This window comes from Prunus dulcis, chromosome 6 (assembly GCF_902201215.1).
Source record: "Prunus dulcis chromosome 6, ALMONDv2, whole genome shotgun sequence".
NCBI lineage: Eukaryota > Viridiplantae > Streptophyta > Magnoliopsida > Rosales > Rosaceae > Prunus > Prunus dulcis.
In genome coordinates this window covers 18,252,927-18,265,531 of record NC_047655.1, presented here as the reverse complement: position 1 = coordinate 18,265,531, position 12,605 = coordinate 18,252,927, and the positions used below count along the sequence as shown (strand labels likewise).

General features: G+C 34.8%; 2 protein-coding genes across 2 annotated transcripts; both read right to left on the bottom strand.

The window, feature by feature from the left end:
* Window positions 1-390: 390 nt before the first annotated feature.
* On the bottom strand, window positions 391-1,328 carry LOC117631876. Its single transcript, XM_034365201.1, has one exon. It carries the CDS (start codon window positions 1,151-1,153, stop codon window positions 656-658), a length of 498 nt encoding a protein of 165 aa, XP_034221092.1. The 5' UTR covers window positions 1,154-1,328; the 3' UTR covers window positions 391-655.
* Window positions 1,329-2,079: 751 nt separating this feature from the next.
* Window positions 2,080-5,373, bottom strand: LOC117632826 (UDP-N-acetylglucosamine transporter ROCK1). The gene is made up of 6 exons (XM_034366419.1): window positions 4,958-5,373; window positions 4,580-4,855; window positions 4,133-4,331; window positions 3,887-4,030; window positions 3,044-3,118; window positions 2,080-2,560 (listed from the first exon to the last, which is right to left on the bottom strand). The coding sequence occupies exons 1-6, from the start codon at window positions 5,083-5,085 to the stop codon at window positions 2,399-2,401; spliced, it is 984 nt and encodes a 327-aa protein (XP_034222310.1). The 5' UTR covers window positions 5,086-5,373; the 3' UTR covers window positions 2,080-2,398.
* Between the last annotated feature and the right edge of the window lie 7,232 nt (window positions 5,374-12,605).

Below are 12,605 nucleotides of genomic sequence, written 5' to 3'. Positions count from 1 at the left end.
CTTAGGGATAGTTGATAGTTTGTTATTGCTTGCCTATCCATAATGTATACACAAAAATAAATAAAAAGTAAAAAATGTCTGTAGTTTTCCTATTCTTACACATTAATTTTCTCTAAAATAATTCTGCCGCCTATAGAACGTCTGGCAGACTACATCATTTGCTACAACTACAAGCCTACAAGCTTTCAACAATAGGTCACACGAGATGCTCAAGCAGCAACAAGTTTCTTCAGTCGAATATAATTAGAGGACAAACAACTTTTATGCTAAACTTTTGGAGGAGTACTTGATCATTTTTTCTGGTTACATTGATTATCAATCAAACAAAAACAAAAAATTCGTGCATGTCACATGTCATAATAATCCTATTAGAGGAGATAGGAAAAATACTCAATGCAAGTTTCCAATATGCTTCTATCCTCAACAATTTCAAACTTCACTAGTACTAATCACATATGAGCTTGCACAATTATTGGTAAAATAAAAGATAATAACCATAAATATTATACTATTCTGCTAATTGAAAGCTAAATGCTCCAGTCCTATTGAAAAGTCTTCAAACATGGCCACAAGTTTTCACCAAACTTCAAATATCATAAATTTCAAAATCCCAACAAAAAAACATAAACCCAGTTCCAAAAGTCTTCAAACCTGCCTAGCGAAACCTCATGGTGCTCCAGGGAAATTTGGCCACACCGTCGCCGAAAACAGCAGAACCCTTGTCGTTCTTAACCCTCCGAGGTTCCTCCTTGTCCTTCCCGTAAAGCCAATGCTTCTCAGTTTCACCTTCTTCGACGACGCTGGACTTGGATTGCTTGCTCATCTGTTTCCTCTCCTGCTCGACGACTCCAATCGGGTAGAGGTCCTGAGAAAGCGAGAGCGGGTTCTTGAGCGTGACGTAGGCCTTCTTGTAATTGGGTCTGGCGAACAATAGGCCACCACGCTTCTTCTTCTTGCCCTCCATGTTGAGCGTACGGACCTTTTCGACCTGGAAGCCGTAGAGGGATTCGAGGACGCGCTTGATTTCGACCTTGGAAGCTGATGGGATGGTTTTGAGAGCGATTTCTCTGATGTTGGTGAAGTTGGTGGGCATTAAGAGCTTGATGGGAAGGTTTGCGAAGTGAATTACCCTCCTCCCCAATCTACTTCCCATGACTGATTTTGTTTTCTGTCTTCTTGGTTCCCTTCTCTGTGATTTTGGAGAGTTTTTTGGATTGATTTTGAGAGGAGAGTGGAGATGGCGCTGCCCTGCCCTTGTGTCAATTCTTCACTTCCTCACTCGGTTGCCATTTCTCTTGATGACCACGGCACTGGGCCGGGCCTAATTTGGTGATCGGCCCTAAAACTAAATCCGAAATACGAATTTTATTCTTCAATTAAATACAAAAATTCTTCATTTCTTCTTTGGAGAAATGCTACGGTTAGGTTATCAATAGAGTGTTAGTTGGATTGACCTAGGTCTTTAGTGTGCTCCCAAGTGGTCATCGATTCAAGCTTCCATAGCACCTGTGTGTGAGTTCCCCTTTTTGTCCTTCCTAACTTTGACAAATAAATGAATAAAAAATACATATATTTGGCTACAGTTAGGATGGGCAATGGGTAAGCATTAGGTGTTAGGAGGTAGTTGTGGTAGTGTTGGTGGAGATAATGGTGGTGATGGGAATCCGGTAAATTGGCACTTATGTCCGGCGTATTTTATTATCATTGCGGACTTCATTGTCACATGAATGACCGTACTACTCTTTCTTCCTTCTTACGATAACTCACGATGTTACCGTCTAGGAATTTTTAATATGACACCTTGGACGGACACAACTCCTTTTTTTTTTTTTTATTGTATTGGATTGGATAAAATCAAAACCTAATAACTTAACACATTACCGCCACCCTACCTCGCCGCTTAGACTAACCTTAATGGCCTTAAACACAACTCGATGGACCCTTCACTACTATGTCAAGAAGCAAAAACAGCGGCAGTCTGAATTGTTATATGGTCGTGGGCATTGTGGGGACACTTCGTTCTAATCTGAAGTTTCATTTTGTTCTAATTCTATTCCATATCCAGGTACATACTCCACAGAAGCAGAATCTTGCAATGATAATTGTCATCCAAAATATCTTCATGTGTCAATTGTACTATTACAACAAGAAACAATTACAATTACCTTCATATCAATGATTGTGAGGCAGGTCAAAGAGGTCTTTCACAAAATTAGAGACCCCATTCAAATGTTTAAGCCACATACAATGCGCAATTGCATTCCTTAACTAGGAGGAAAAATCTAATAAATTTCCATAACTCTCTGCCATCTTGGCATCTACCAGTCCAAATAAGTCCAACCATTTAAAGCCCTTAGTGATAAGGGCTAAAACAACTCCGCCGATGTTGGGATAGGATTTACAGTTCTTTCCTTTTAACTCGGTATGGATACTTCTGGTATATCGAAATGCTGCTAACCACAAGAGGAAGAGCTACGAGACAATACAATGAAGGTGGTTTCCCTTCAAAAATGAACTGCAACAAAGCCGTAACAAGAAGTGCAGAAACAATGACGAACCCCTGCAACCATTGTAGAAAAAGCTTCTGCAGTAAGTATATTTAGAACTGAATTGGCCTTGCAAGAACAAAAAATGTATAAGAAATTCATGTGAAGATGGAAACAAGTTATCTTCCCAGCCATGGTGAACAAAATGATCAGTCAACAACACAAGTGTATGCCAAAGGATAGATTGATCTGTATATTTTGTCAGATTTTAAAACAATTATCAATGAACGTTAGCATGAAACTTAAGCACTAACAGGATCAGATTCAACTGCCTTTACATGTTCAACAAATAAAGCAGATAAGGTAACCTGGCTATTTTTTTCTTAAAGTACATGTTCATTCAAGCGGTCAAGCATAGGAGTAAATCAATACGCCATTTAGGATTTATTTTTTCTTCGCTTTCAGCCTGTCTTGCAACAAAATATCAAACAAAGCTTATAGTGAACTTGAAGCCATCTGATAATAACTGCTCTTTTTATCCTTAGTTGTTAACTTGCCTTTTTAACGCCGCCGGCATAGCTTGTGACTAGACCAACAAGAATTCCACCAAGGGCATTGGACATGACTGGGATCTGGAACAAGGACAAAAAACCAAAAGAAACTATTTGTAAAGGCACACCATAACCCATGCAACACATAGTAAACGGAGAAGAAATTACATTTTTTTCCTTTGCCAAGTATAATTTACAAAAAAAAAAAAATATATATATATATATATATATATATCAATCACCATCCAAAATACAATTCTTTACAATATTTATCAAAATTGTATATCTTCTTATCTTGGCGAAGTGGGGTGTTTCAAATACAATAGAAAAGTAAACCCCAGCATGCACCATTTTGCTTAACATCTGACAATTGTCGCCCACCAATATAATCATATGATAAGATCAGTAAGTAGTGTTTTCAAGCAGACTCAAGAATTGTGTTTTGAAAAGACCATGCAGTTGCTTTGTTACAAGCAGATGCACGCAAATAAAGAAAGCAAATAAAATAGGAAAAAGACAACACCCAAGAAAGAAAGAAAGAAAATGGGAAATAGAAGCTGTGCTGATGGATATCTAAATGACAGCGGACCAGAAAGGAGCAGCATGACCTTCCAAAATGTTTTCCTTTAGATGTAAACCATGAGCTGAAGACAAATAATAATTTACTTAATATGAACTAGATTGTGTTGTCTACCTTCCAAACTAAACAATGGCTTCCAAACTAAACAATGGCTGTGGTGGTTTTGTTGAGTATGGAATGGGAGCTACTAAGCAATTAAAGAAACTCCAAAGGAGTCAAACCAATATGCAAAAACTATTGGAAAATGTCAATAGCATGATGATCATTACCCAAGTCATTGGAGTCCATCCATAAAAAAGGCCATGCTTTGCAATAGCTTCTCCATCTGGAGACTTAAAGGTACTAGCCAACAAGCATAAACTTCCCACAATAGACATCTCTACAGTCATCAAATATGATGAGTGTTTCTTAACCTGTAATATAAAAGGAGGCCAAAATGATCGGCGAACCAAACAAACAGACTACAACATAGTCCTTCAAAGTTCAATACACAGAAACTGAAATGTTTTGCTAACCTGGGATGCCCATTGACACAAAGTGGATGCCAAACCTGAGAGTACAGAGGCAACCATGACGGGAATAATCCCATTAAACAATATTTGGTCAGAATTGCTAGCACTAGACCCTTTTTTGGAGCCTTCACCAAAACTTAAAAGAATAGCTGCCAGAATCAACAAGAAGAGAGCCCCAATTTGTTGGATTGATTGCTTCTGCCTACACATGACAGATTGCACCCAAAATCAGTCTAATGGGTACAGTCAGATGCCTCAGAACTCTCAAAATTTTGTCTTAATTAATTTGTTCATCAAGTGTATTCAGAATTGCAATGGTACTGTAGCCTCATACCACAATAAAATCACTCTAATAGGTACTGTCAGATGCATCAGTACTCTTAAAAAAATTATCAAAACTAGTTGATTCATTAAGCATATTCAGAGTTACAATGTGTTGTAGCCTCATACCTCAGTATCAAATATGTAAAGAGAGCAGTAAAAATAATTTTAGTCTGGTTGAGCATTGAGAAGGTAAGTGAATCAAGGTTCTTGTAAGAAATCTGAAGCAAACTATTTTGCAGTGCATAAATGGCAGCGGGAAGGCCCGAAGCAGTTAAGGCACCAACCAAAGTCCACTCTTTGTACACTTTCTTCAAGCTACCGTCTCTTGCCATGAAAATTAGGGCACATACAACCTTGGCTATCTCGCATGTCAGAACAGACGACGTTACAATCACTTCTCTTCTGTAAGTACCAATCACATAAAATACATTCAAATTTCAGACAATATGCTCTATAATTGATGATTTTCTTATACAAATTTGAAGGATCAAGGCGTTGAAGTACCTGGTGCAGCGTTTGGAGATCAGGGGCTGAGCTCCGTATTGCAGAGTGAGTAGAAGAGAAAAGAGCCAAACCCTTGAGTTCATTTTCTCCGAGCTCCGCACTGGAGCTTTGTGCTTGGTGGCCGCCATTTTTGGCGACCTTGAGAGAATTGTATTTTGGTTCTAGTTTGGGGAAGAAGACCCGGCGCTGTTCCCAGTGAAATGGCGTCGTTTCAGAATACAAGGTTCTACTTCAAAGAGCATTTACGAAAAGAAAAGTACGAAAAAAATGGCGTCGTTTTCACAATCCATGACTGCTTTTTGACCAAAAATACTCCATGACTTTTCTTCTTTTTGTTGGAGAAGACATTTTTTTCAAAAAAATGTTTCATAACAAATGCATCGGATTGCCAGGATCCACAACCCCAATGTGAAAAATAATACAAATCCTTGTTCCATTACTTGTAAATAAGCTTATGTGACGGGACAATTCTTCCTTAGTCCATCTGTTGTATATAATTAGTTTAGAAATTTTTGTTCACTTTAAAAAAAAAAAATAAAATAAAAAATCAACATTTCTGTTTTTTTGTTTGTTTTATTTTTACACTAATACGTTGTAGGCTTTCATTTTGGATGTCAATTCTCAGGTAACGCTATCCTCTTCTTTTTATTATGCTTATATGTTTAAACATTGAGGACAATGTTAGTATTTGGTTGGGGGTGGAGACGATGTGTTTATTGTATTATTTTCTTGTTGCAACATATTAGTTTTTCTTTCGTTTTTGTTTTTGTTGTTTGTTGTTTGTTTTTGTTTTGTTTTTGTTTATTTTCGTCATTTATTTTGAAAAAAAAAAAAACTGAAAAGTGTGAAGAAAAAAAAATTGTTTATGAGTGCACTGTGTTGTTTGTTTTTCATAGTCTGTTTGTGACAAGATTACATTGCACTTAGATTTATTTGATATTCATGAATGATTTTAAGATTGAGAACATATGAACTATATGATAATTATCCCACTTTTGTGTCCTTTCATTTATTTCTACTTAGTGGATAATTCATGAGTTATACTCTAACAATTTACACAAGCACACTAACTTTTTGTGGGGTATAAAGTTAAAAACCAATTGTGCTTAATTTTGTGTCTTAGGTAAACTTGGATGACCTTGCTTTTGACTCATCTTTGTTTTTATTTATTTATTATTATTTTTATTTATTTTATTTATAATTTTTATTTTATTTTTAAATGAAACGAAAAGAAAAGAAAAAGTTCATAAAATAGTAGTGTTCTATTCAAGCTTCTACTTAGTAACCGGGCATCTTGTCTAATTAGCAGTGAGTGTTTGCGTCAAACGGTGAAGTTCTGGGTGTGAATAATTTTGTGTGGCTAATTTAGTTTCGTAACCTTTTTAACTCGAGTTAGTAAGCTCTTAGAGGTGTCTCTATACCTAGTGCCTTAAAGCCTTTTTGGTTTGAGAGTCGCTAGCCTAACACTTGCTATATGGGTTAATTAGAAAGCTTAATGGAGCTAAGCATTGCACAGCCCACATAAAGAAAAAAATAGTATATTAAAATAAAAAAATTAAAACCTTGGTTTGTTTCTTGCAAGGGAGTTTGACAACTCTTGAGATCAAAAGGTTGGTGTGATTGGAATTTAGCTAATGCCACTCAATTGTGTTGGTTTACTTTACACCAAAGGAAACATGTGAAAAGTTTATAAATGATTTGGACTTCGAGGTGGGATTAACTTGAAATGTTAAATAAGTGTTCTCTCTTTTAACGTTGTTCATGAATTGAAAATTTGGACTTTGTGCTTTGTCCTTTTTGTTGGTGACAAATGCTGAAATTATTTTTCAAATTTTATTTTATTTCATGTTTTTGAATAATTGTGCTAGCCTCATACTTGATGTTTGTGGGTATCATCCCTGGAAACCCTCACGAGACTATAACTCGTCCTTTAGGGGTAACCTAAGGGTTTAAAGGCTTGTTGCATATGCTAAATGCAATCGTATCCCGCTAAAGTGGCTTAGCTGTTTTGATTGTTTTTATTTATTTTATTTTGTCATTTTTACTTAAATTTGAGTTTCTTTTAGTCGCTTGAATTGCTAGGGACTAAACAATAAGCTGGTTGGGGGTTATGATGAGAGTCTCAAATTACATCTTTTTAATATTATTTTGGAGACTTTATAATATAATTTTGGCTTAATTATAATTTCACTTGTTGTTACATTTTATTCTCACCAACTGGATTTATGAATTTTCTGTATTAATTTGGTGAACTTATTAGGTGAATTTATCTTTTGTAGGAAGTTGAAAAGGCAAAAGATGAAGACATACATTTGTCCAAGTTCAAGCCAGGTGTGAAGAGAATTGCTGGCGGATTTTATTGAAGAATTGATTGTGGGATTATTGTGATTATAAAGAGAAGTAAAGAGGGAGAAGAGAAGACAAAATTGTTGAAGCTAAAGAGTCTATTTCATGTCATTCATAGCCATTTAATGCCCACTACCTCACCGTTATTTCTTTTCCACTAACTCTCCACAATCAACACATGTTTAATCCAATTAATCCCTCACTTAAACCCTTCATTACCCACCATGAATGTATTAACTTCCCACTCACCTCATTGACTACTATAAATCACCCATCAACTTATTTGGCAAGGGGACCACTACGACATATTTCTTTATCCATTTCATTTAAAATTTAGTTTATGTTTTTCTTTGTAATGAGTTGCTAGAATTCTAGCTAAGGCTAAAGGGAATATTCTTTGAGTAAGTTTGTGAATTGTTATTTAATCCAATATACGGTATGAATTGCTAAATTCTTTTATTTTTGGTTGTTCAATATTTTCATATCCTTTTATTTTGATTGATGTTAAGTGCTATTATCTTTTCATGAGTTCAATTATATTTTTCTCATTGTTAAGAACTGACTTAGCATGCTTTTAAATTAAAAGAGTAGATATTAAGCAATTCCATTTTCTGAACAATCATTAATAAAAGATAACATTGAAAAATCAAATTGGTTTTAATTTCTTTATCTTCCGATTAAAGTTTCTCAATGATGATTTTAATCGAGTTATAATTTGGATTAAAGAGCATGAAACATATTTTGTTTAAAGAATTGAACATTGATGCCTTAGCATTTCCATTATTGATATTTCATTTTTAAACTCAATTTCCACAACAATCAAATCAAATTACTTTTCCATTTTGCTTGTCAACAAAGGAAAACATAAACTAAATTTTGAATGAAATGGATAAAGAAATCTGTCGTAGTGGTCCCCTTACCAAATAAGTTGATGGGTGATTTATAGTAGTCAATGAGGTGAGTGGGAAGTTAATACATTCGTGGTGGGTAATGAAGGGTTTAAGTGACGGATTAATTAGATTAAACATGTGTTGATGGTGGAGAGTTGGTGGAAAAGAAATAACGGTGAGGTAGTGGGCGTTAAATGGCTATGAATGACATGAAATAGGCTCTTTAGCTTGAACAGTTGTCTTCTCTTCTCCCTATTTACTTCTCTTTATAATCACAATAATCCCACAATCAATTCTTCAATAAAATCCGTCAGCAATTCTCTTCACACCTGGCTTGAACTTGGACAAATGTATGTCTTCATCTTTTGGCATTCCAACTTCCTACAAAAGATAAATTCACCAAATTAATACAGAAAATTCATAAATCCAGTTGGTGAGAATAAAATGTAACAACAAGTGAAATTATATTTATTAAGCCAAAATTATATCATAAACTCTCCAAAATAATATTAAAAATATGTAATTTGAGACTCTCATCAACAATGTCATAATCACATTAAAAAATTACTCAATTGATTACTCATTTAAAATAATACAAGTTTGCGAAGAATCTACTAGTGTAGTGGTTTAGAGGAATTGTTCCCCCAAGTCGAGTTCGAGTCCTAAAATCCGTATGGTGTGTGTGATTTTAATATGTTATCGCTCATCTCATTAGGAAATGTACTAAAAAAAAATCCCTCGCTCCATAACTTGAAAAATGGTCCATAAATGATAGCTTACTTGATATTATTATAGTCGGATCTGCTATGATTTTCTTATTGGCAAATCCTTATTTAGTTCAAATTTTGGTTCCTTATTTATTTAGGATTTTGGTTACTTACCATTTATTTAGTCATATTATAAATGAGATTTATTTCCTATTGTAATTTATATTTATTTCTTATTTTATTTAGGGTTGTACTTTTTTATAAATACATCCATATTGGAGATGAACAAATATGAGCATTTATGAATATTTGCTTAAGAAGCACAGACACGGATACGGATACGGTGATACAATATGACACGGCACGGGGATACGGCAAATCTCCAAAAAATAGGATACGATATGTCATGGATACAGCAATTAAAAATTTATATTAAAATATAATAATAACAATATATATAATTTAAAACATATTTTAATTAACATAAAAAATTCAAATTCATCAACCAAATTCAAATTTAAACTATAGAAAAATAAAAAAATAGAAGTCTCAATTAACTACAATATTTGTAATGTCTTCCCCGGTAAATAAAGCAACCTCCAATGATGGTTCATCAAGATAGAGGTTAGCAATTTCAAGCATCTCAACACCTTCTTCACCCAGGCTATCAAATCTATCTCCTCCAATATCCCACATTTGATAGTAACACCTTCTTTGTAGCTTGGGTTCTTCCTTGATAAGAGATGAAGATTATTATGCACAAATACCAAGTCTTCAGCTCTTTGGAGTGTTAACTTGTTTCTTCTTAAAGAGTGAATGAAACTATATGTACTCCAATTTCTTTCACAACACGAGGAGGAACAAGGTTGTCCAAGTAGCTTCAAAGCTATGGATTGGAGAGTTGGTGTTGAAGCTCCATGAACAATCCACCACACCATTAGTTCCATGTGAAACCTATCATTCATAGCATCAATAGCTCCAAAGTCATCTAAGCACATTGAAAAAAAGGCATATAAAACCTAAAAGTAAAGTGTGATATTATTTTATAAAATTATCACAATATGAAAAGTAAATTTCAAATCCTTTAAAAGGAAAGAAGCACATAATACTTATCTAGGATTTAAAGAATGTGCCAAACAATAGAGTGGTGTGCTACTCTTAGTCCATCGCTCCACTAAAATGTGATACACCACATCAAAAAAGTCGATTTGTTCATGCAGTTGCTTGTGTTTTTTCCTATAGATAGCTGCCTTCACTTTCTGTATCATGGTATCTCACCACTCATAAACTAAGTGAAGGGAAGGTTTATCTGTGTCAGCCATTCTAATCATCTCATATATAGAAGCTGTAAAGGAAAGTATATAATCAATATTATCCCAAAAGTATTCATCCAATATATTTTCCTTCACTGCTCTTGCTTTGCCAACATCATCCTCTTTATATAAAGACCAGTTTGGACTAATCACCATTTGTTGTAAACCTTCCTTTACTTCCTTAAATCTTCTAATCATCACAAGTGTAGAGGCAATCCCAAAAGTATTCATCCAATATATTCTCCTTCACTGCTCTTGCTTTGCCAACATCATCCTCTTTATATAAAGACCAGTTTGGACTAATCACCATTTGTTGTAAACCTTCCTTTACTTCCTTAAATCTTCTAATCATCACAAGTGTAGAGGCAATCCCAAAAGTATTCATCCAATATATTTTCCTTCACTGCTCTTGCTTTGCCAACATCATCCTCTTTATATAAAGACCAGTTTGGACTAATCACCATTTGTTGTAAACCTTCCTTTACTTCCTTAAATCTTCTAATCATCACAAGTGTAGAGGCAATCTTGTTTCAGCAACGGAGAGCATCTTCAATTTGCAGTGGTCCTTATACATAACCAATCTCATACTATGGTTCACAATAAAAAAAAAATTATGTACCCAGCATCATCAGTAATGACTGAAATCCAACTACATTGATCATACCAATCATCATTTAGTTTTGGTGAACATATGCTCTTCAAAGCAAGATTGAGTGTGTGAACCACACATGGTGTCCAAAAGATATTGGGATATCTAGCCTCAACAAGTAATCTAGTAGCTCTACAAACTGGCGCATTGTCAGTGATTACTTGAACCACATTTTGATAACCAATTTCCTTAATGGAGTCGATAAGAAAGTTGGCAATACAATGTTTGTCCTTGTACTCTTCCTCACAATTAATTCCCTTCAAGAACATAGGCCCGCTCTCACAAGTTTCTATAAGGTTAATAAGGGGTCTTCTTTGCGAATCTGTCTACCCCTCACTACACACACTTACACCTTTAGTGCTCCATGTACCCTTGATTGGTTGTAAACACCGCTCAATGTGGCTATTCTCTTGTTGCAAAAGAGTAGTTCTTAGTGCATTATAACCTGGTGGAACATATCTTGGAAGCGTAGAAGCACGAACATAGGAGTTCCGATAATGTGGATTCCTTGCGTAGTGAAAGGACAATCCACCTGTATAAAACATCCTTACAACTTCAGCATCACATTGTTCTCTAGCCTCCTTTTGAAAAGCTATATCAAGGGGCCCATTGATTCCCTTTCTCTTCTTTTGCTCAACATTAGACAAAGAAGAACAAAGTAAAGAACCAATATTAGGCAAAGACACTTGTCTTGGAGCTGCACTTTTCAATCAGTATTCACATTCTCTCACAAGTTCTTTCATTTCTGCAAAAACTTCATCAGTAACCTTTTTGCAAGATACAATCCCGTTTCCTGACATTTTCGACAAATGAAACTTGACTCTAGAGTAGGAGCCTTTGTAAGATTTATGACAATAATTGCATTCAAACATAGTATTTCCTCCTCATTTCCCTAACTTATCAAGCCTTTTAACATACTTCCACAATGGAGCATGATCATTTACCTTGATTTTATTTTTCTCAGTATGATTAACATTAGCACTTGTATTATTATTCGGATGACTCATGTTCCTGAATATAAATAAAATTCAACATATTAAATATAATATTATTAATTTACCTAACCACAATTTTTTTTTTAAATTCAAATTGCTCGTCACGTAGAAGGGATGAGGTTGGTTTGATTATGTACTAGCTGACATGTGATACCTGCAAGTTCACATGTGATACCTGCAAGTTCACATGTGATAGCTACATACATGAAGTATAATAATAATATAATATATATATGTTGGTTACATACATGTAATATAATAATATATATGTAAAGTGTTGGTCACATAAGGACAAAAAGTGTGAACATAAAGAACCAAAAATAGAGAGAGAAGTGTAAAAAATTTGGACCAGGGAACACATATCAGAGAGAGAAGTGTGAACATACCGACGACCACACCAAAAACACAGATCAGAGAGAGAAGCGTGAGAAACAGACAAAACCAAAATTCACCAACAATCCCACCACCACCACCACACCAAATGAATTCAAGAACCTGGGCTTCTTTTATATGGGTGAAGAAGAAGAAGAGGAATTGATGAAGAAGAAGAAGAAGAAGAATCGATGAGTGGTGGCGGTCGGCTTTGCTTATTTATTTATATAAAGAAGAAGAAGATCAGGAAAAGATCTTCAAAGTTTCAAAAGAGGGTAAGGTAAACATCCTGTGTTGTTCAAGACTTCAAATTTGTGTCAAATTCTAATTTTTTCTGAAATTTTTTCCTAAAACATATCCTAAAATTGGGATACCC